A 25,302-nucleotide genomic window follows, 5' to 3' on the forward strand; every position below is an offset into this window, starting at 1 on the left:
TGAAGTGTGTCTGATCAAAGTTGCTATGCAGGCATAATGTCAGTCCACTTGAACCAAGAATTTAGCACTTAGTTTTACCTTTCCCAGTGGCCTTTCAAAATGAAAAATAAATTATACATTATGTATGGTTGGTAATATTCAATATAGAAGACCAATTTATTTTTTTTTAAGATTTTATTTATTAATTCATGAGAGACGGAGAGAGAGAGAGAGGTCAAGACACAGGCAGAGGAAGAAGCAGGCTCCATGCAGGGAGCCTGACTTGGGACTCGATCCGGGGTCTCCAGGATCATGCCCTGGGCTGAAGGCAGCACTAAACCGCTGAGCCACCCAGGCTGCCCTAGTAGACCAATTTAAAGTTAGGTTTAATGAGTATATATTAAAATACAACAGGTTTTCTCCATTAGTTCTTAACCATCAAGGAGATACTATCTTAAAGTTATGTAGATATGACCCAATATTAACATAAAAGAAAAATATAAAAAAAATATTAACTGGAACTTTCCATCAATCATGCTTCCACTAAAACTTTCTTATTGTTTTGTCATTCGGATTGAGACAAGTGCTGTGTGGTGTTAGGACCTCTCGGTCCTAACAAGGTGACTGCTTCATTCTAAAGGATGAGTGGCTTCATCCTCATGAAGTCTCAGGCAGTGCCACAGGGCATGGAGTGAGGAGTTTTAAATGCTAAGCTGTGCCAGCCCTTCAAGACATGACCCTCAGAGTCTTCCTTTTAACAGTCCCAGGAAATTGGCCTCCAAAATAGTCACTGTGCCTCATGGACACTGTCCCTTAGGAACCAGGCAGGCTATGGTGAACAAGGAGAGGATTTTCTGGGACTCAACAGTGCCACAATTTGTGGATTTTCTTCTGCCAGGAACCAGTTCTCTTTTCCTTTCTTGGAGGTCTTTACTCCCCACTAGAGATCACTCCATTGCTAGATGCTGCTCTGTTTACCAGGGGCTCAAAGCTCAATGTTCCATGCAGGCTATCTTCAGTACAGTAGAGAGCTGTCCCCGCCCAGAGCTGTGCCCATCCTCAGGAAGGTGTAACTATTGTTTTTTGAGTCTTTAAGTCACTCAACTAGTAAGTACCTGAACCGGGGTTCTGGCAGTCTAGCTCCAGATACATTCTGGGTGAGGTAGTCAAGCTCTTTTAACAACCTCTGACACTAGAAAAACTGCCTTTCTAGAGTATTATACACTCCTAAAAATAGTCCCTCAGGAAAATCAGACCACATTTTATCTTTTTCCTTCCTGTTTTTTCTACCTTGAAAAGCAGTCTTCACTATGCTTAGCTTTTATGTTCATTTATAGGGGAACAGACCCAGCCCTCTGTGAATCTTGAAAGATACTAGTTCAGTGTTCATACTCATATATTAGTGTTTATAACTCTGTGGAATGGTTCTTACTACACAGTACCTTTGGTAAATGCTCGGGGCCCTTATTAATGCATGGTCCAACAAACTCTTCTGTAAATAACTTCTCACTGTCCTGATTGCCTGAGCCACCCAGACAGATGATCCCAAGGAAGATCTTACTTTTTTTTTTTTAATGGGAACATTAGGCATCTTCAGACTTGACTGTCTTTTAGTCCAAATCTTTAAGCCTCCATACCAGTAGTTGCACTCCTGGCCATTTGTCCTAGAGAAATGAAGATGTTAAAAAAAAAAAAAAAAAAAAAAAAGAACACTATAAGAATATACATTAAAAAAATAAATAAATCTAAAAAAAAAAAAAAAGAAATGAAGATGTTTGTTCACTTAAAAATATGTACCAGAATGTTTTAGAAGCTTTAACATAACACCCCCAAACTGGAGACAACCAGATGTCCTTCAAAAGGTGAATGGCTTAACAAGCTGTGGTAGACCCATACCATAGAATACTACTCAGCAATAGAAAAGAGTGATACTATTGATATACATAACAACCTGAATCTTCAGAGAATTATGTTGAGTGAAAAAAAGAAAACCAACCCCAAAAGGCTGCATACTGTATGGTTCCATTTATGTAACATTCTTGAAATGACAGGTCTAGAAATGGAAGATAGGATAGTGGTTTCCAGGAGATGAAGTGGGGTGGAGGTGGGAGGGAAGTAGGTGTGGCTGTAAAAGGGCAATATGAGAGAGCTTTGTGGTGATGGAAATGTTCTGTATCTTGACAATCAATGTCAGTATCCTAGTTGTGATACTTTAGTTTTGTAAGATATTAACATCAGGGGAAACTGGGTAAAAGTACACAGGATCTCTTTGTACTATTTCTTTCAACTTCATGTGAATCTCCAATTATCTCAAAAAGTTTAATTAAAAAATCTTTAGTCTTCTTCACCCCTTGAACCATAGTTATGTGTTCTGAGTTACTTTCATAACTTCTTGAGAAGCTATTAATAGATTTCTAGTGATTAAGTTCTAATTTGGGTCTTAGACACTTTCTTGGCAGGTTTCAAGTATAATTAGGTCTAATGCATTTGTATAATATTAAGTTTGAAATCACATAAATAAATCTGTAATTTGATCAAATTTCATATGGGGCTTGTCATCAAAAGAGAATGGCAGAAGCATTATATTTCTTGTGAATTTTTTTAAGTTTTTATTTAAATTCCAGTTAACATACAGTATAATACTAATTTCAGGTGTACACTAATAGTGATTCAGCAATTCCGTCCAATACCCAGTGCTCATCACAAGTGTACTCCTTAATCCTCATCACCTGTTTAATCCATTCCCCCCACCCACTGACCTTCTGGGAACCATCAGTTGAGGAACTATCTTACGAATTTAACAGGTCATTTGAAGAGGTAACTATGTAATCTATAATTCTATCTCCAAATGAGAAGCAAAGCTTGTCCTTTTCATAATGTGAACCGTACTCTCTTCAAAGTAACACCTGCACCATTTTAAGATTGAAAATCATATATCAGAGGTAGGCCTTAGTCATGGAGATTCAACCCCAAGTGGTCAGTATAAAGGTACTATGCTTTGGGGAACTAAGAATATTTGTGCAAGGAAATTGATTAAGTGGCTCAGTAATTTGAAGTGTGTCTAAATTGGTACATATAATTTGTCAGCCCTCATCTTCCAGTTTAGCACTGATAACCCTTATGATTCAACTTGACTTACATATTTAAATGGAGCCTCATAAAATAAGATTATTTCCCATACAAGGTTTTTTAAAAAGGGATTTGATAATATTGAGCATGAATGACCAGTAAAAGTTTAACCTAAATCTCATCCTGAGCTACAAATTCAGGTTGTAATCTTTATATCCTACCACTTCACATAGTATCTGTCACATTTTGAGCACATAGTAACTGTTTTATGAATTAATACTGATTTTTTTTGGTGGTCCCCTGCTGCCTGTGCATGACCCTACTTCCATGATTCCTCACAAGAGTATGGTGGGGCAGACAAAGTCCTTGAGGTGTCTCTGAGTGCAGAGGGGAGTTTTGAAGGGGTCCCAGCAAGAGCATAAAGGTGGGGCAGCAGCACGTTTCAGGAGGAGCAAGACTGGCATGTGGAAAAGATGGCAAACAGACTTGAGCTGATTTTTCTTTCACATTGAAGAGCAAAAGGGGCAGAAGAACAGTCTCATAAGGAGATTTAAGTTGTAGCATTCAAGATGGATTAGAAATACTTTTCCTTAAATGTATCCTGCTTGGTTTAAATATAAGTATTGGTTGTTTTTACTTTTCCTCCCATGCAGATAGCATTTTAATTCTAAAAATGCTTTTGTGGGCTACTCTGAGACCTAGCCACCATTTATAATGTGAAAAGTGTGCATTCTGAATCCCAGTCATTTAGAGTCTATTTTCAGAGTCCAGTTTGTCTTCTACTGATGGCACATAATTTGATTCTTTTTCTTTTGTCTTTCTGACCATGCTTTCTCGTTTCTGGATAACAGAACCACTCCTTAGTTCTGTTCTCCCTTTTCACTGCCTCATTATTTGTCAGTTACTACTAGCCTCACAAATTGGTGCCTTACTCATAGATTTTCTGGAGAATATTCACAGGCCCCACCAGCTTCTCTATGTTTTATTTTTTATTTTTTATTTTTTTTAATTTTTTTTATTTATTTATGATAGGCACACAGTGAGAGAGAGAGAAGCAGAGACATAGGCAGAGGGAGAAGCAGGCTCCATGCACCGGGAGCCCGACGTGGGATTCGATCCCGGGTCTCCAGGATCGCGCCCCGGGGCCAAAGGCAGGCGCCAAACCGCTGCGCCACCCAGGGATCCCTTCTCTATGTTTTAATAGAACAGCTAGACTTTCTTCATGTTACACCCTTGCTATAACTCAAGTTTCTTTTTACTATAGATCCTTGCCATCACATTTCTGGATATTCTGTTGAACCTACTTAAAAATTCAGAGAAACTGCTGGGTGACCACGGAAAGAAAGATCTAATCTTCACGCTTACGTGAGTATTTTTCTACTTTCAACTTCCTCACACTATGTGAAAGCTTAGATGCTTTGTTTTATGGCACATTCAGTTCTGTGATCAAGATAAAAATGTTATCTATCATTGGCCTTATTAAATTTTAATGTAAAGTTAGTTTCTCAAGGACACAATGAAAATCACAAAATACACCACACTTATTCCCACTTAAAAAAATAAATAAGCAAGAAAGGCATTTTTTTCCTCCACTGAGCCAACATTCAGAAGAATCCCAAATCCTCAAACCACAAGAATTCTTTCTGTGTTAGAACCAAAACGATCAAGTAGCTTGTTTTTCATTATCTATTCTTAAGAGAATTTAACAAAACAGGTTATCTCTTGAAAAGCACTTGATATGTGACATTTTATTTTTTAAAATGCTTCTGATAACTTTGTCCTTTTTTTAATGACTGAATCCTGTGAATACTGTAGGGGAAAATTGGGAGGTTACCCTCGAAAGAGAATTCTTAACTATTTTAATGAGTAATTTCTCCTCAATGGGTTAATTTCTTTAAAAAGCATTATATAGTGTCATAATCTGAAGTCTTTTCTCTTGATCTCTGTAATTCTTAATCATTAGCAGATCTCCCAATTTTGGAATTATCCTTAATAACTCCTTCTCACCCATCATATGCACCAGGTCATTAAGTTACGCTAATTCTATCTTCTTTGTCCCTCTCCAGTGTACTCCCTTCTCTCTGCCACTGCTTTAGATCAGGCTGTCATCATTTCTTGCCTGGATTTCAACAGTGACCTCCATCTCCCAGTCTCTAGCCTTGACCCACTCTAATCTAACCTTTCCCTATTGCCGACAGAGTAATCTTTCTGAAAGACTAACCTAATAAGACCATGCCATTTCCTTGGCTTGACATCTTTCAGTGTCTCCTTACTAAAATTCAGTATAATAACCCTTATCATAGAGTTGTTAGGAAGATTAAGTAAAAGTCATTTGGTGCCCTGGGTGCGATGCCGGTCTTAGAACAGGCCTAGTGTGTGTTAATGTTTCTCCTTTGCACAGAGAACCCTTGGAGGCAGCAGAGCTCTCATGGAAAGTAGCCCACCTCTAGAGGGCCTGTGGCTCTGCTGGGAAAACCAGGCTAAAAGGAGTTGTGGCCAAGAATCTCACCAAACTCCATAGCCATGCTTTCCTGAATCCCTTTGAGGTTAGACACAAGAATAGATTAGTCTAGCATCCGGTTCCATCAGTGTTCCAGAAAGAAAGGCTTTGCTGACAGATTACAAGCCAACCCTGTCTGTGACTCAGCTTTTGTAACTGTAGAGTCAGGGAGTCATCTCTATAAACATACTGGTCTCTGCTTTTGTGTTTTCTTCTTTTGGTTTGTTTTCTCTTCAGTTTTTTAGGTTTGTTTTGTCAGGCTTTAATTTTTCCTTAAATGGACCAAGAGGGTGTCAGGGAGACATACACACAAACCAAGAGACTGCTGGGGCAGGGAGGAATCAGTGAAAGAGGTATGGACACACTGGTGAAGCTAGGTTACTCAGATGTATGAAATTTGGAGTAGGCACATTTCAGATTGCTGCCTTTGTGCTGCCTCTGTATTCCCAGACAGACCTGTTTTTCTTCATGTCTCAGGCTTTAGACAATGGGGGTTTGGCAAAATCTGATATTTAGATAATCACAGAATAGCAGAATAGAATCAATACTGTAAAAAAGACAGTCTGAGTTGATTTCATGGTATTTCCAATTTTAAAATTCAATTTGTTGCTTTTCTTAGCTTTTCTCTATGAAAATTGGAAGTTTGTGCTATAGACAGAACATTCAGCAGGTCTTTATTGAATATGAATTATTTCATTGTTTTTTTCATGCTGATTTAGTTAACTTTTGAGCAGGTAGTTCTGTTTACCATGTAGAATATCTCAAATATAATGAAAGGCAAATATGTGAAAAATATGCTTTGTTTTGAGTTAGAATCTCTACCAGCAATAGCATGTGTTTGAAGTTTAAGGATCATGTTCTATATGTCTTCTGATAATGCAGTAAACTTAAACTTAAGCAATTATATCTTGCTTACCTTTAACGATCTCTCTTAATCTTTTTACATAATGAAAAGCAAAATAGAGCCTTATAGTAATTTAATTGCAATTTTGATCAAGCAGATACGAAGAAAATAAGACATTTTAATGGGAAATAAAATACAATTGATAACTTTGTTGTTTCTTTTTGGTGAGGTAATTTATTAGAGGCAGGAGGCTAAGAAGGAAGAGAAATAGTGCTTCTCTAAATGACTTCATTGTGGTGATTTAGTTTGGCTTTCCCAAATCTCACTCACCTCATGTTTCATTACAGGCATATTCCATCCACTTCACCAGAATAATGTCCTACGTTTTTGTAAATGATTCGTCTCAGACTAATGTGCCCTTGCTACAAGCCTGTATTGATGGAGACTTTAACTATTCCAAGCGGCTTTTGGAAAGCGGCTTTGACCCAAATATTCGTGACAGCAGGGGCAGAACAGGCCTTCACCTCGCAGCAGCCAGAGGGAATGTAGACATCTGCCAGCTGTTGCATAAATTTGGTGCTGATCTTCTGGCCACAGATTATCAAGGAAACACAGCTCTCCATCTCTGTGGCCACGTGGATACTATTCAATTCTTAGTTTCCAATGGACTCAAAATTGATATTTGGTAAGTTCTCTGTGGTTTCTGAAGTCTAGTCATTTCCTCCCATTAGTTTGTCAACCAGTGGTCCAATCTGAGTCTATCAGTTTTGCTTTCTCATTGATCAGCTGCAGTGACAAGTTCAACAAGGAATGGAGGACAAGGTAATCTCATTAGAGGAGTGAGGAAACAAGAGGCTGACTTCTAGATTTATGCTGAAGTAGCACAAGTTTTTCTATGAAGACTGGTGAAGTTCTGCTACTAATTAATCATGTATTGTCAGACAAGGGAAAAAGAAGAAAGGAACTAACATTTTTTGAAAATCTGTGCTGTGTTTACTTACATTCGCTCATTTAATCCTTAGAATGAATAGCTCTTGAGGTTGGTGTTATCTTCATTTTACAGATGTAGTAGTTGAGACAAGGGTTTAAACAAAGAGGCCACACAGCTGGAATTTGAACCTCGTTCTGCCTGATTCCAAATTGTTAGTCTTCTATCATGTAATATACCATGCTAGCTTTGTAACCTCTCTGGGTCTCAGAGTCCTTTTTATAGTGAGTAGTTTCAACAAGCAGTGTTTTAGTGATACCTTGTCTCTAGAGTGGAAAAGGTTTCAGACCATCTTTAAAACTGAGCTTGACCTTTAAACTACACTTACATGTTGCCTTGATTATTGGTTCTATACTGTACCTAAATCTGAAAAAGACGGCAGATATAATGGATAGATGTAGTGGGAATTGGCTATGGGATTCACTGCTCTTTGGCTATCTTCTCTTATTAGTGTTAAATACCTAGGTGAATCAGAGTAGCTTATTTAGTTGCTTTGGGCTTTTATTTATTTTTAATCCTTAGACTGTTTAAAAATATGTATGCTCTATTGCCATAAAATGTAAATGTCAGATAAGAATGAATCTAGAATCTAGAATTTTCCAATTAATTTTTAAGAAATTGCCCTCTTTTTCTTTTATTTATTCTCAGCTATTTACTCTTTTGCCTCTGTGTTTTCTTTCCTTTTTCCCTATAAGGAAAAAAATAGGTTAATTCAGAATTCAAGTTCCAATTCAGTCATTGGTTCTGCTCTGGGCTTTGAGTCAATTCAGCCCATGCCTTTATCACTGAGATCTACACAAATGGGTACTAACAATATAATCCAGGTGTATAATGACCTCTTTATATTTATGAACTTTTTTAGCAATCATCAAGGTGCTACACCCTTGGTTCTGGCAAAGCGCAGAGGAGTGAATAAAGATGTCATCCGATTGCTAGAATCTTTGGAAGAACAGGAGGTGAAAGGATTTAACAGAGGAGCTCACTCAAAACTGGAGACCATGCAGACAGCTGAGAGTGAAAGGTACTTAACAATTTAATTTTTTAAGGGGCAAGTCACTTTAAGTCCTTGGATCTTTTATGACAACTCTGTGAGCTTTCTATTTATTTGCTTTCAAGTACGGAGCTTTGATACACTTTCTTTGAACTTTATATAGGCCCGTATGGCTCCAGATTACAATTGAGAGGCTATTAACAGAAAGTACTACGTGCCCACATGCATGTACTGTTCTGTCTTCCCTTGTGCAAGGAAGCCTGCAGTATTGTCAGCACCAGGGACAAGAGGTGGTTAAGAGCTGAATATGAGGGAAGGACCCAAAAGTTTGAGAATTTTAAGTGCAGGTCACAAACAGAATGGACTTCAGAAAAGAAGGAGAAAGATAAGTAAGGCTAGGAACTTGGACAACATTAGAAGACCAGAAAGGCCATTTGAAAGGCAGGCAAGTGGAGTGCTGGGGAAAAAGTAAAACAAGAAGGGAAATGAAGACTTAACACACAGTTCAGTAATGTGAAAGTGAAAGTAACTTTCCCATGAGTTGGAACAAATGACATTTGGGCTCCTGTCAGTAACTGAAGCTAAGATGTAGCAATGGATAGGGCCTTCAGTATCTCATTTCTCATGTAGGGGCAGTTTACAACACAGTTCAGGGAGCTCTGAAAAGGTGACAGACTGTCTTTCCTCCTGGCCCCACTGGCTCACCAGGTCAAGTGCATAGGTCAGACTGAGTTGTGCTAGCATGGAGTCTGTTGGCTGCCATGGAGTTTCAGCCTTCCACAAACTACAAGGTAGGAAGGATGATCAACCTACTATTGTTTCCTCCCAAAATTTTCAGTGGAATATATTTCAAGGGCCTTCATCAGCTGTTGACCCAGGAGCTTGACTGATCAGGACTTAGAAATAGGATCATATAGTCCATTCCGACTGTTGGGATCCTGGTTTCTGTGAGCTCTAATTGAAATCCTCTCTATTTTTAATAGTTGACCCTTAATTTGATTCCATTGTACCAGTGATTGCTTTCCTTCCTCTTCATGTGCTGGCTGGCATACTCTTTGCGAACCGTTAACTCCACTCTCACACTTAGGACTGTCTGTTTAGATACTTTCAAGAACTTACTACTGTCCAAAGAAATTAGAGTTTTACTTGTAGAACAGTGCATGCTGCTTGTGACGTATGATTGAGAGCTGACAAGTAGATAAAATAATCAAGATGTCTAAGATACATTGACAAGCCCCTTGCTCTCATCCATGTACTCTGGATTGACAGATGCCAGAAGCAATATGACAGCATTGAGTTTTCTATTTGTAAAAGATCATATTCTTCCAAGACAACTTGAAATTTATTTTCATGAATACTTTAAGCTTCTTTATCATGAAAAACGTCCAAGAACGTGTTTTTGCTTAGTATGTTTTTAGCACTTCTCTTGCTATATTTTGTTAATTGCCAGTTTCTTGGCACCTCCTTATCAGAAATATACTTTTAACTTTCTTTTGCCTAGGTTGTGATTAGTTACTAAGCAATAGAAATAGTCATCTGAGCTGCTCTATATGAAATATTTACTCCTGCTTCTTTCACATCCCTGTTACTTCCTTTAGCATAAAAATTTGTATTATTTATAGCATTATGTAAATCCAGTTCTTAAAAAAATTGAACCACTAATACTCATACTACCTAGTTGCCCTGTCTTACTCCTGCCGCTCAGTATCATGGTAGATATGTGGTGGTTGAAGTTTAAATTAAAAAACTTACAGACAACATCATTGGTCATTAGGCAAATGCAGAGCAAAGCCATAGCAAGTTACCACTTCATACCAGTAGAATGGCTATAATCAAAAAGATGGAGCAACAACAAGTATTGGGAAGGATGTGGAGAAACTGGAACCCTCATACATTGCTGGTGGGAACATAGAGTAGCTGCTTTGGAAAACAGTCTGGCAGTTCTCAAAAAGCTATACAGTTACTATATGACCCAATAATTCCACTTTAGGTATGTACCCAAGAAAATTGAAAACATGGGTTCATGCAAAAACTTGTACATGAATGTTCATGGAAGTATTATTTATAATAGCCCAAAGGTGGAAACTACCCAAAAGTCCATCACCTGATAAGGTGATAAACAAAATGTCATCTGTGCATCTAGTGGAATATTCCACCATAAAAAGAAATGAACTACTGATATGTGCTATGACATATATGTGCTATGGATGAGCTTTAAAAGCATGCTCCATAAAAGAAGCTGGTCAAAAAAGCCACATATTGTATAATTCTGTTTATACGAAATGTTCAGAATCAGCAAAAAGAAAGTAGATTAGTGTTTGCCAGGGGCTTGTGGAAGGGGCAATGGGAAGTGATGGTTAAAAGGTACAGAGTTTATTATAGATGTGATTAAAATGTTCTAAAATCAGTGGAGATGGTTGTATAACTTTGTCAATATAGAAACCACTGAATTGTACAACATGAATGTTATATGTGAATTATACTAATAGAAAAGGGGAATAAAGCCTAGTGGGATTGGCTAGCATGTGGCATTGTGGCAAAGCTATGTGATGATTAGCAGAACATAAAGCAAGTTTTGAGAATACTTACTTCTATCACCCTTAGGATTCTCTGAGATATAGCATAACTTAAGGTCCTATAAATCAAGATGATGAAAAATATTTTCCCACTCCCCCATATATCCTAAATTTAATTATTTTTAAATTTGTGGCTATAGGATGACAAAGCAGTGTAGATGACACATGTACAAAAAAATATTGCACACACACATTATATATTTTAATATACAAAGAAAAGTTGGATGTCAAGGAGAGTGCCGCATTAGGAAGTCCACTTCCTATGACTAGAGAAGACCTCTAATACCAGTAAATGCTAAAGGACCTCTGGTTAATTGTCAAGAAGTAAAGTAAAGTTGTAGGTTAAATAAAAATGCTAGTTTTTGCATGGTGAACCAGACTGTTAAGAGAGTGTTTTATTCTGTTTTTATTGTTCTATGCCCAGATGGTTGGAAGAATATGAAGAGAAGTGATTTAGGAAGGGTGGTAAATGACCTTTTATAAGCAATAGATAGTTGATGCATATGATTATGGTCATTGTGGCTTTCCCCTAAATGATAGCCCGTTATTGGACCTGTGTGTTGTGACGTAATTCTGGGTGCTAATCCCTCAGAGCTTTGAATTCATCAAAATGTGGCCTTCCAAATACCAAAGTCAGATATCCTCGTTTCTACTTGTAGGGGTCATATTTCTCGTTGATAGAGTTCTGAAAACCAGAATCAAGAATCATTGTTTTTATGGAACTTGTATTGCCTTATTTTCAACTAGATTCAGCCTTTATGCAGAAGCAAAATAAACTTATTTTGTATTTTTGTACAAGATATAACTACAACCAGCTGGAGGAAGCTATTAGGAAGAATTCCTAATGACTAGGCCTGTTCATATGTGCAACAGACTGAGTGTCCATTTTTAGAGGATTACAGTTAAAAGAAGGAATTCCTTCATTGGTCAAGTAACTGAACTAAGTGAAAATTCCTTTAAACCTTAAGATTCACACACTGTATAAAAGTGAATCTAAAAATCTATTTTAGATTTACCCATTTTTGTTTATTTTCATCAATATGCATTCTCAAATTATGAATCTTTGTTTCAAATTCTTCTAAATTTAAAGTAACCAAAATTTGGTTACTTAGGTACTATGAGTTTGAAACCACTCATTTGACCCACAGTCAAGACTTCTGCTTCGGACTTTTTCATTAGAAGAGGATGTTTAACTCTGACTCTGTTGGATACTAAACCAAGAAGCATAATCATCAGGGCTGAATTTATAGTTGAAGGTAGATTGTCCAGATACACACAGATGCATACTTCAGTATGAGAATGTATGGGAGCACACGTAGATCGGTTTTCTTCTTATAAGTATTGCGGCTTGTCTTTTCTGAGTAAGTCTGTTGCTGTTGCATCTTTCTGAAATGGGTGGAATGTGTTGTTCATGCCCCTTTCCTTTTTCTCTGCTCCATTCACAGCGCCATGGAAAGCCATTCTCTCCTCAACCCCAACCTGCAGCAAGGGGAAGGAGTCCTGTCCAGCTTCCGAACCACATGGCAGGAGTTTGTCGAGGATCTGGGCTTCTGGAGGGTGTTGCTCTTGATCTTTGTCATCGCTTTGCTGTCTCTTGGCATTGCCTACTATGTGAGCGGGGTGCTCCCCTTCGTGGAGAACCAACCTGAACTGGTGCATTAAACAAGCTCATGGGGGTGAGGCCAATGCCTCTTTCCTGGCTTCTACTGTTTGCTCTGAGTTTCTCAAGTTTTCTCTTAGTGCAAGACAGTGAGGGCTATATGTTTTTCTTTGTGCATTTTTATGTATTGAAATCCTTTTCAAACAACATGTTCATTTGAACTAACCACATATAGTCAAGTATACTTCATCCTAAAGCTACCTCTGACTCAGCCCAACTTGTTAGGAAAGCCTTCACAAAGCCTTGTTTGATGACAACGTGGAGGTAACTGAAGAATGATAGATAAAGGAAGAGATGAGGAGGGTCCTTGCTATGGAAACTTTCCCCTAATGTGGGACCAACTAAAGTGAAGTGTTGAAAATGAGAAAGGTTTTCTTATATGATTTTACTTTTTGTTAGTTGGCCGGTTTTGGGTTTTGTTTATTTTTGCAAGAGCCCCTTTTTTCTTTTCCTTTTTCTTTTCTGGGAATAGGGGAAAGAATGAAACATGAAGCTTAAAACTTGAAGTGCTTTTTTCACGTCCTGTATAGCAAATCAATATTGTGGGAATCTGTTTGGTTGATTTTAATATTTTCGAGTCTAGTTACAAACCAAACAGAACTTTTGAAAATGAGCTATATTTTATTCAAAAATGATTGATTTGATCTTGTATTTATTTGTTTATAGGATAATTTTGGTTTTCTTTTTTGTAAACTGCTTTGCCTGTTGTTAATATCTGTGAAAAAAGAACTTGAGTTCATTTTGTTCACTTTTCAGTTTCCCCTAGTGTTTATGTCAAAGGTCTCCTGTTCCTCAAAAATACAGTCAGAAAACTCTTTCTACTCAGTAGTTATCAGGGAAAGATAATTCTGACATCTGTCATTGTCACTGTAATTCTGTAGTCTATTATTATAGTGAAAAATTCAGTTCTATAGGCTAGCTGTATTGTCACAATTGTATCACAGTTCATAATTATTTTACATGCAGTCCTGTTTAGAGGCCCTGTTAGAATTGTCATAACAGTCCCATCTGTGTCAGTAATTCTCTGATGCAAGAACGGTTGGAGCATTTTTGAGGTAACAGTGCTGAGCACTACTGTACTGGGTGCCATAAACTCTTTACAAATGGTAATATTATGTAAATTGAAATCTGGTCCTGAAACTATATTGCAGCTTTCAACAGTGTGTTTGAAGGCTTCCTTTGTTAGTGACTCTGTTATGTGTAAATCATATTCTTGAGTTTTTAAAAAGTATATGAAGAGTTGATAATTATTCATGGAGTATAGTCATAAAATTGTAGTGAAAGAACTAATGGTTTTATTTTTTAGAACAAAGTCATCTAAGCTACTGTTAATTGAATTGTTGCTAGAAGTAGAAACTATAGTTTAGAATAGGATTGGCATTTCTGTGATTCTTGTTGCTTCTTGATATTTTCTCTTGTATTTATATATGTAGGATTGAGGCATTTTATTTCATGTAGCTTTACCCTCTCTTAAAGAGCTGTTTAAAAATTCCTGATTTAACTGACTGCTTCAGGATCAGCTTACAGAGTCTTGTTTTTAGGATAGAAACAAAGTAAGTCATACTTGATAAAACACAGCAAAATAAAAGACAGCGTTAGAATGGAGAACACTAGAACTCAAAATCAGTATGTTCAGAATGAAAGCTTTGGAATTCATTTCCTGTTTGTAAATCTAGATTGAGAAGCAGAATTGGTTAACATTTATGTAAAGATACTGCATTTTTTAAAGATTTTAAGTGCTGGTTTCTTTGTATTTTAATCTTTGCATTCAGCATTCAGTAATACTACCAATAAATGTATTTATAGTCTCTTAATCACAACCCATTTTCTTAGTGTGTCATTATTCTCTTTCAGTTTAGGGCTCTTTTTAATAGGTTGCAATTGCCTGTTTAAAAAAAGTTTTTTTCAAACCTGATATAACAGGTATATAGAATTTCACATATGTTTGCCTTGTAAGTGCTCTGAAACTAAATTGGGTGAATTGCTTGTGGATTCAAGAGTGATAATAACTACCATGATCAGGTACCTTTCTATTGCATATTTTACGTGACATGTCTCATCTCATGCCATCAGTAGGTACCCCAAGCCAAGCTATATTATCCCATTTTCTAAAGTGAGAAAACTGACACATGGGGGGTTGTTACTGGTCCAAAGTCGACAGAGAAGACAGAATGGAACAGGGATTCCAAGCTGAAGCTGTATCCCCAAATATAAGTTTCTTTTTTTCATCTGCCCCACTGTCTGTCATGCACTTGACAGTGGAGTCATCTAGAACCCTGCCTGCTGCCATCATAGCTATACATTACTAAATTTTCCACCCACGTTCCTAAATATGTAACTTTTCCTCCTCGTGTTTCCCACATCCTCTCAGTATTACCAACCTTTAAAATTAAAGGTCTAACTGGGGCATGTTCAGAAGACCTTCCCTGGTTAACCTTGACAGTCCACTTCTCTGCCTCTTATTTCCTCATCGATTACCATACTTTTTTTTTTTTTACTTTTTTTTTTTTTCATTTGTCTCTGATTACAAGCTTCACGAAAGCAGGAGCTTAACCCATGTTACTATCCTGTCTGTCCACAGTGCCTCCTGTGTTGTATAGAACTCTTTTATACACATGGTGACAGCATTACTTTTTCACCTGTAGCTATATTTTTTCTTTTCCCATGAAACAGCTTTTTACGTTTCACATGTTCTAACAGGCTGTGTGTGTGAACCATGTTGGTCATTCTTCCACAGTATGCCTGCCACTTGACAGAACCAGTCACGAATGCTGTAGCTCCTTTACATAAGAGCATGAAGGCTCGTTTACCACAGGTTAAAAAAAAAAAAAAAGCATAACTGGTATATACTTGATATAGAAGTCCAGGAACAATATTCACCTGTTATTGTTATTTTGGTTCAGCTTTTTTTTTTTTTTTCCAACCAGCCCTTATTCTTTTTGTCTTATGAAGTTGTTCATGTATGTATTAAAGTGCTTTCAGCTGCTGGAAACCAAATCCAAATTGAAAATGGTTTAAACCATAGGAAATTACTGATTTATATAACTGGAAGTCTAGAGGTAGAGTAGACCCCAAGAGTGACAATCCAGATTTACCTCAGTTCTCCTGTGCTTCTGGCTCTGCCCTTCTGCTTGTTGACCTCATCCTCCAGCTGGTTCTGAGATGAGTTTAGAATTTCCAGGCCTCACATCCATTTGTAACCATGAAGAGAAAAAGAAACTCTTTCCTGTGGTTTTCTCTTAGGAAACTCCCTGCCTGGCCCCCAGCAACCTTCCTCTACATTTCATTGGCTGACATTATATCATGTTACCTATTCTCATGCCTACCGAGGCCATGCCTGGACAGTGAAGCCTAGATTGACGAACCAGTTGTTGGTGGGGGTGGGAGTGACAGAATTCACATGATTGGCTTGGACCAATCGTTTAGAAATGATTGGAGTGTTACTGCTGGCAATTAGTCAGCAGGGACCATAGAAGTTTTATGTCCTCCAGCACATACGAAGTTTTAGCACAACAAAGAATTGCTCCATATGTCACGATTCTTAAATGTTCTGTTGAACATTAAAAAAAAAAAAACAAACAAAAAACTTCGTTACCTGAGCCTTAAACCCAACTCCATTTTTCATTTTTTAGTAGCATTTTAACATACACTGTATTTTCCAAGAATACAACCATAAGATTGGTGAGGGAGGATTCTACTTTATTTTGTTAAAACTTGACAAAGAACTGTACCTGTTTCAAAAAATCTTGTTAACAACAGCAGTTACTGGTGATAATTGAGTCACCAATATAATTCTCTGTATATTATGGTACTGATGACTTTATTGCTTCTTCTTGTATGTCTATTCCTAAGCATTTATATATTGAAATACAGTTTTATTATCAATTACTTTCCCTTTATTTTGCCTTTATGTTACGTGACTTACATGAAATCATTTTCTTGATTTTAGCAATTGTTACTTTTATCTGGGACTTAACATTCATACTACAGCTTCTCTTATTTAGTTGTTTTGGTATACCTTTTCCAAATCATTTATTTTAGGGGATACACCAAGAAATAGCATTTCTCAAAGTTGATAGAACACTGGGGGTGGGGGGAAGAGGCCAGTATCTGGTTAAAATACCCTTTAAAATTTTTCAGGTCCAAACAATTCCAACTGGGCTGAGCAAAGTAGAACTTTGGGTCAGGCCATTCCTTTGCACTCTGAAGTAGCTTCAAAGCAGTTTTCTAGGGGTGATCTTGGCCTTGCCACAAATACCTCCTTGCCTTCCCTCACAGCACAGATAGGCTGGTATTCTATTCAGTCACCTTGGACTTTGCACATCAAAAACAGACAAGTCCACAGCCCAAGGCATAGGGGCTGTATTTACCGGGCAGTAGAGGTGGTCACACTCCAGTTAGATGTCAAGGAATACAATCCAGAGTCCTTGTTGCCAAATACTCATCAAAAACTTACAATGGGGGGATCCCTGAGTGGCTCATGGGTTTAGTGCCTGCCTTTGGCCCAGGGCATGATCCTGGAGTCCTGGGATCGAATCCCACATTGGGCTCCTTGCATAGAGCCTGTTTCTTCCTCTGCCTGTGTCTCTGCCTCTCTCTCTCGTGAAAAAATAAATAAAATCTTAAAAAAAAAAAAAACTTATTATGGTATTAACAGAATATTGCTTAGAAAATGTTTATAGATCAGTACTATTCAAACTTTCTGGAATTTCTGTATCCATGCTGTCCAGTGCAGTAACCACTTATTGTGGTTATTTAAATTTTTTTAAAGATTTTATTTATTCATGAGAGACAGATTTTTGCTAAACACTGTGCTAAAGACAGCACTGTTCTAAAATCTATGGGATTGAGTCAGAGCAGTGTAGAGCTACATACTGAATTGTGTTATGACAGTGCACACCCCAATTACTTTTACTAAGCTCTTCATTAATAATTGCTAACATTATACAATGCTTATTAACTTGCTTGATCTTTGCAAATTGCTGTTGTCATCCCCACCTCACAGTTAAACAAGTAGGAATTTGAGCTAGGTCAGAGTAACCTGCCCAAGGTCACACAGCAGAGCTGGGATTTGTACTCCGGCAGTATAGGACTGGAGTCTCTCCTAAATATCACGCTACAATGCTTCCCTCTGCTTAGCTGGGATGCCATCATTTTCGAGTAAGAATCATCTTGAGGACCAGCCCTGTGTACCCACCCACTGCATCTGTGTAAGGAAAGTTACTAAAGTTACTGTTGGCACAGTTCTTTATGAAGACCCCTGAACAGAAGATTTTGCTTCTTCCAACTGCAAGTGACTGCATTTCTGAGCTTTTGCTTTCATCTTATTTTCTCTATGGATTATGTAATTGTCAGGTAGACACCCTCATTCACATTGGTCACTGGAAGGTCTGATGCCACACTTGGGTTCGCCTTAGAAGCAGGTATAATGCAGGATCTTATGGTGATTTACTAGGACCGCCTTTCAGGTTTATTTTGTGTGCTCTTTAATTTCATTTTCCTGAAAAAAAAATAATAATAATAATTTCATTTTCCTGTTCTCAATGTTCACTTTTTATTTATGCAATTCCATATTATGTAAGCCCCCTTAATTTATTTTTGGATCCTGATAGGGGATGATAGATAGTTATTTTTATTAGTATGATAGGACTACAACAAAATTGTTTCTGGAAACAACAGAAAATGCACTGACCTTTTGCAAACAGAAACAATAGGTTGTTGCCTCCTATTCAAAATACAGTTCTAGGGGATCCCTGGGTGGCTCAGGGGTTTGGCGCCTGCCTTCAGCCCAGTGTTTGATCCTGGAGACCCGGGATCAAGTCCCACATCCAGCTTTTTGCATGGAGCCTTCTTCTCCCTCTGCCTGTGTCCCTCTGCCTGTCTCTCTCTCTCTGTCTCTCATGAATAAATGAATAAAATCTTAAAACACACATACAAAATGCAGATATGGTTTCTGGTATAGCTGCAGTTGTCAGTTTACTTTATTCATATGTCTCTCTGTTCCAAAAAAGGATTTAAGTTCTGCTGAATAAGCAGGTATTATTCCAAACTGTGGAAATCGAATGTCCTGGTTCTCTTCTAGCATTCTGATGAATCATGTGTGAATGAAGCCTGAAAAATGAACATTATAACAAGTCACTATAATCACAGAATTTGAGAGATGAAGGGACATTAGGAGTCATCTAGGAAGAGGGGAAAAGGCCAAGAGGATCCCACAAGAAAGAAAGGATGCTGTTGGGCAGCCCGGGTGGCTCAGCGGTTTAGCGCTGCCTTCGGCTCGGGGCGTGATCCTGGAGACTTGGGATCGGGTCCCACGTCGGGCTCCCTGCATGGACCCTGCTCTCCCTCTGCCTGTGTCTCTGCCTCTCTCTCCTCTCTGTGTATTCTCATGAATAAATAAAAATAAAATCTTTAAAAAAAAAAAAAAAGGATGCTGTTGGCACAGTTACGTGGATCCAGATAATATATTATTACTCTTAACCAACCTTCCCTTTTTTCACATCTCCAGCCTCCCCATAGGCTATCAGAAATGTTATTCAAAAACACAAGGATCTGGTGTTAGGTACATAAATATAAACTTTCTTGCCATTGTGTTTTGTATACTTTTATAGTTAACCAAAATACTGATCTAATCAGTAAGTTGATCATGTCCTAACCCAAGAATGTATTTTTCTGTAACCCCAGTCTGTTTATGGGAGAATCACCGTAAACCTATTATCTTCTCATGATAAACACTTTGAGAAATTTTTCACTTCTCAAAAAAAAAAAATCCACATCAGATAATGCACGTTCTCTGTTAAAGCACCTTACACCGTGGAAATGCTGTGGGGAAGCAAAGCAGAAGGCCTCAGAATTTCCATCAGAGGCACAGTTGTTGCCAAATTTTCACTGGTCAGCCACAGCACTTTTTCTTATTAGAATAACTGTTTCTTCAATCCCATTGTCTGCTGTATACTTTTATTTTTTTAAGATTTTATTTATTTATTCATGAATGACAGAGAGAGAGAGAGACAGGCAGAGGGAGAGAAGCAGGCTCCATGCAGGGAGCCCGATGTGGGACTCGATCCTGGGTCTCCAGGATCACACCCTGGGCTGAAGGCGGCGCTAAACCGCTGCGCCACCAGGACTGCCCACTGTATACTTTTAATTCAAGGTAGGGAGTTGATGGCAGGACTATGAACATGAGCCCCAGCTTATAAAATGCCCGCCTGACGGCACCTCACACAGCCTTTTACTGCTTACTTCTGTCACGTGTCAGACGTGTCTTGTGCGTGTCAAGTGAGCTCTTTGGTACATGTTCCCATGTGTCCTTTCCCACATCTTTGGTAGTATTTTTTAAAAAGCAGTGAGAAATGAGGGAAGATAGAATAACCCACAGTCAGAATAAAGCCGTCATTTTATCTGCTTAGGAATCACTCACTTAGGGATGTTCAGTAGTCTTCTTGCCCCCCTTTTTTTTTCCTTAAAGGTTTTGTTTTGTTTTTAATCTGGGTTATTTTTTCACATTTAAATTAGTCTAAGGATCAATTTAATAAGAAGCTCTGACTTAGGGTACTTTTAACTTGAGATGTACAGTAGTTAATCTACTCTTGAGAAGAAAAAAAAATACTAAGTAGATAATTTTTTGTTTTTAGGAATCCTCACAAGTTAACGTGTGCATATATTATTTTACGAACAAATGTATTTCAGCAAATTTGTTTCTCTTTTTTACAGTATTATTTTATGTGCTTTTTAAATTGTATGGCATACAATGTGTCCATAAGCCAAAAAACCTTTTTGGAGATTAAAGAATAACTAAAGAAAGCCTACTTCTCTTGTATCTTCATGCTATAAATTGCAAGTATTTAGATGTATGGCATTGCAGAGTTAGTTATTTTTTCCTATAATTGGGCTAAGAGAAGGTTATTCTCTGTCACAATAAAAATTAATATTCCCTTTCTTTGGGGACTAGTTTCTAAATTTGAAGAGTCTGGGTCAGAGTTGGCTGGGCTGTTTCACTGAAATTTCAGCCCCTAAGAAACAAAAATAGGTTTTGGAATAGTTTCTAGGTCACTGGCACAGAAAGCTGGCAAAAAGCTATAACTTACTCTGGATAGTCCTAGTTAGTACAATTCCATTAGTACAGGCTGTTCTTTTAGCCTGTGACTCAAGTTTAAGAGAAAATAAAATGTAGGGATCCCCAAATTTTTACCGTGTAGTAAACACTTAGGCTTGGATTCTTCTATATTTTAGTAGAGCCCCTGACTTGGGGAAAGGGAGATCTATTTAATCAAATAGATTAAAATCAAATCAAATCAAATCAGTTCTGTATTTCACCTTATTGAACTATTCACATTCATCTATTATTTTACCTTCTATTCCAGTTCTGGATCATGACAATAGAGGAGGCAGTGGTTATACTAAAAAACATGCAGACTTGGGAGGTGATAGATCTTAGCTGTACTTAGTGTGGACTGACCTTGATCAAATAATGTAAGCTTTCTAAGCCTCTGTCGTCATCCGTAAAACAACAAACCTACCCCACAGACTTAACAATGAAAAAAAAATAACTTATTTGGGTGCTGTGTGTATGTGTGGCTGGCCCTATAAAGGTTGATGGTGGTGTTATTCCTACAAAGAAAACAAGGCTTTAAAAAATTTAGTATGTTTCCTGAAGTCATTGAGTAGACCAAACCAAGAGTCTGTCTAATTCTGGCAATTTTGTGTGTGGCCATTAGAACATGGTGCTTCTCCCATTAAGTGAGTCCCCACATCCGAAAGTACTTGATACTCAATATAGGGACTCAATATAAGTTCTTCTCTCTTGGCAGAATAAATTGCGTAGTTTATTGACTGAACTCTCGCTTTTTATGTGCGAATGATCTACACATTATCACACAATTTCGGATTCACTGAGGAATCTTTAATAACTGCTTTGTTAATTAAAACTCCTGTCCATGATTTTTCATACCAGAGCTCATAGAACCTTCCAGGCATCATCTCAATAGTTCTGGCTGCCCCTTTTCAATAAAGGAACTTCTCAGCCACAAAGAGAAATCACAGAAATCTCCCCAGTGACAGGGAAGAGGAAAATGCTCAGGCTCATGACTGCTAGACTGTCCAATCTCAAGTTTACATTGAGAAGGGAAGTGTACCTTTTAGACCAACTGTGAAGTTGTAGAATGCCAAATGCACAACACCATGTAAGACTGAAGGGGATGATTTCCATTGAGTTGCATGAAAAAAGAGCTGGATATGGGTAGTCACACTGACTATATTCTTTTAAAAGGGATTCTTCTCATGGAACTACTTTTGAAGATGACAGAGTAAATGAGAATTATGGAAGCTTATATTTTCTTTATAGAGTTCTTTTTTCTGTTTGAGAAGCATGATATTTTCTCTCATGATTTTTGTATCTGCGATTATGTTGGCGGTGTCAGATCCCCAGAGATGTGGTGACATCATCTTGCCTAATTACAAAAATGTTTTAATTGCTGAGCTTAGAAACCCACTATAATTCTTATGAACTTCAAAAAGTATGTGTTGGTCACATGAACTGGGAATCACTAGATCTTCAATTAAACTTTCTGCAATACTGGAATTCCCGTTCTGGAAATTGGCAGTCCCTGGCCCCAACACAAAGGAGCTCTACCCTATCTTATTTCCTCTTTGACAAACCTCACACCTTTCCAAGGCCTGCCCTGCCCTAGTCTTGAGCTGCATTTGGAAGAGAGAGAGATTTGAAAAGCAAGGAGTTCTTGTTCTTTTGATCCTCATTCAAAGAGTGCTATAAATAGAATGGGCCTGGAACTCCCATCCTGCAAAATTATGATTCTCTTTGGACAGACTAAGCATGTATTCTGACCCTCCTCAGAATACAACTTCTATTTAATCAGAAATCTTACTAGAAAAAAAAAAAATTTTCAATTCCAGAGTGAACTGGAGTTGAAATTCCCCTTTTCTCCTGCTGATTGAGATTCTTTGTAGTTGTTAATAGAGCCCCAATTACTCAGACTGTGGCCTAACTTTGGTTCACTGGCTTACAACTGTTCAAATAACATTTCCAGCTGTGGAATAAATATAGGCGGTCAACTCATTTCACATGTCAGCTTTTTAAAGTATGTATAGATGTATGATGTTTCTTGATAATTTTTATTTTAGTTGTTAACAGACTGTTGCCTCTGGGGCACCTGAGTTGCAAGAATAGATATGAAGGAATGAGATAGGATGCCCTACCTCCAGCATTCCAAGCACACACAAACACACAACTTGGTCTGTCTACCTCATTATTTGCCAGGTTTACATGAAAACAAAATAAACAAGACACACCTTTCCACAGACACCCTCTATTTGTGATTGGGAGACAGAGCAGCTTAGTGGGTAAGCACATGGGCCTTGGAATAAGACCTGGCTTTGGATCCCAAGCCTGCCACTCTAGTGGAGTGGCCTTGGGCAGGTCATCTACTCTTCTTCCGTGGCCTCAGCTTCACCATCCACTAGATGAAAACAGTAACACTAACCAGAGGCTCGGATGAGATATAGTATATAAAATGCTGGATGCAGGGTCTGGTAACTCTCAATTATTAGTATATTTATGATTACTTTCCTTTAGGCCAACCACGACCTAGAACTGTGCCAGCCCACAATGCTACACTTTAGGAAGCATTTATTTGCAGAAAGGACTTCTGTTCTCCTATAATTGGTCAGGCCCTCAGGCATTGGCTGATTGGATTCCCTGGTGGCTGGATGGCTTCCTCTCTTCTTTGAGGTTTCTTTAAATAATACTTTAATTATTAGCTCAAGAGATTGACTACAGTCTACCTTTCTCCCTGAACCTTCCCTGCAGGAAGCCCAGGACGTTTGAAGAGCTACAGAACCCTTCCCTCTGAATGTTGAGAGATCTAAGGGCAAGAACTGGTGAAGCAGGGCCTGTGCTTGCCAGTTCCCAACATTTATTCTCCTACTTGGTCCCGGTGCATCTCTATAGGGTCGCAGAATTGGGATTTTTTTTTTCTTTTTCTTTTTTTTTTTTTAGCCGTCCTCACTTCTACAGAGCAGGAAACTGAGGCCTAGAAGCTTTGCAAGACGGTAGCCGGACTAACCTCCAGGTCAGCGCTCTCTGTACCTGGCTGTTATCACCTGAGCACTGGAGGCTAAGAAAGGAGGGACCCAGACAGCCATATCCCTGTGCCCATGTCCTCTGTGCCAGAGATGCCCCAGAGCGGCATCTCTGAAGCTCTGCAGTTAGAGAAGAAGCGGAGAGACCTTGCCACCAGCCCTCTCCGGTCCATCCTGCCCCTGCCGTCTGCCTGGCACACCTGCCACCCTCCCAGTTCCTCCAGCTGAGCCCAGAGGACCATCCCCTCTGAGGGGAGGGGGCAGGATGCGACCTCCACGAGGCAAATCACATCTATTTGATCTTGAACAAAAGGCTGTGACCATGTCTGAGATGACAACTCCCGATCGGGTGATGTCATGCTGTTATGTCTCCATGAACTGTGGGGATCCGATTTCAGTTGTGAAGAAAATGGTCTGGGGAGAAAAGTTACTTCATTCGGAAAATTCCGAGAAGCCATAAATACAGTTTGCATCTGATGAAAGCACATTTGCAGGCAGACAATGGCTTTGGGAGAGAAGTGCCCTCGAGAGGCCAAGTCCTTTATTCCCACCCCCTGCCACCAGTGGCCCTGCTTCTCTCGGGCTTCTGGCAGGATTGAGAGCCATCCCTCTGTCTGCCCAGGAGACTCTCTATACCCTGGTGGCAAGTTGGCTAGGGACAGATTTTCCCTGGTTCTCATCCTAAATTGCCTCCTCCCCAGTTCATCCCTGGAGCATCTGGCACAGTTGTGTCTACATCCTTGCCCTAATTGGTTGACCTGCATTTCTGAGTTCTGAAAGCAAATTAAAAATAACATTTTGTTTTGTTGTTTTCATTTCTACTAGTCTTGTAATCTTTCTTGAATCTTTTTCACTTTGCATATTCTTTTCTTTTTCCTACAGTTGGCATAGTGAAAAAGAGGGGAGAAAACAGAGGATGAAATCCTATTTTGCTTTTCATAAGAAATTTACGAGTATATTTTCTAGTCCAGATCCTCGCCCTGAGTCAGGAAGGAATAAGCACTGCCAGGAAAGACCAGATACAGAGAGCTTAGAACTGGGGGCAAGTTTTCTTTTTTTTATTTTTATTTTTATTTTATTTTTATTTATTTATGATAGTCACAGAGAGAGAGAGAGAGAGGCAGAGACATAGGCAGAGGGAGAAGCAGGCTCCATGCACCGGGAGCCCGACGTGGGATTCGATCCCGGGTCTCCAGGATCGCACCCTGGGCCAAAGGCAAGCGCCAAACCACTGCGCCACCCAGGGATCCCTGGGGGCAAGTTTTCAAGAGAAGTTGCATCCTCCTGCCTCCCCCACCCCAATAATATAAAAGCAGTATGGCAAGATTATAGAATTTGGGGAGTCAGAAAGTTTTCCCAATCCAGCCCTTCCTTCCATCATTGTGTCTTCCTGGTACCAGGTCCCTAGGTCACTGATCCCCTCATTCTGTCTTCCCTGTTCCTGCAACCCCCAGCTTTGGGGCACCCTTCTCTTTGGACCCAGCCTCTAAGAACTCCATGGTGTTCCCAAACTGTGGGAGCTGGTTTTTCTTGAAACTCACCCACAGCCTCTGATTTCCATCCCAAAATTGGTTTCTAGAGACAATAAGCCCCTTGCG

At 38.8% G+C, this 25,302-nt stretch overlaps 1 protein-coding gene across 2 annotated transcripts in view; it reads left to right on the forward strand.

Moving 5' to 3' along the window:
- The window catches only part of ANKRD46 (ankyrin repeat domain 46), a 32,041-nt gene extending 17,614 nt beyond the window's left edge, over positions 1 to 14,427 (forward strand). For both annotated transcript variants that reach the window (XM_041768890.1, XM_041768891.1), the window contains exons 2-5: positions 4,313 to 4,413; positions 6,740 to 7,077; positions 8,243 to 8,401; positions 12,393 to 14,427. In XM_041768890.1, coding sequence (XP_041624824.1) covers positions 6,767 to 7,077; positions 8,243 to 8,401; positions 12,393 to 12,609 — 687 coding nt within the window. In that variant the 5' untranslated portion in view covers positions 4,313 to 4,413; positions 6,740 to 6,766 and the 3' untranslated portion in view covers positions 12,610 to 14,427. The remainder of the gene's footprint in view (positions 1 to 4,312; positions 4,414 to 6,739; positions 7,078 to 8,242; positions 8,402 to 12,392) is intronic.
- The last annotated feature ends 10,875 nt before the right edge of the window (positions 14,428 to 25,302 follow it).

Source organism: Vulpes lagopus, chromosome 9 (assembly GCF_018345385.1).
Source record: "Vulpes lagopus strain Blue_001 chromosome 9, ASM1834538v1, whole genome shotgun sequence".
Taxonomy (NCBI): domain Eukaryota; kingdom Metazoa; phylum Chordata; class Mammalia; order Carnivora; family Canidae; genus Vulpes; species Vulpes lagopus.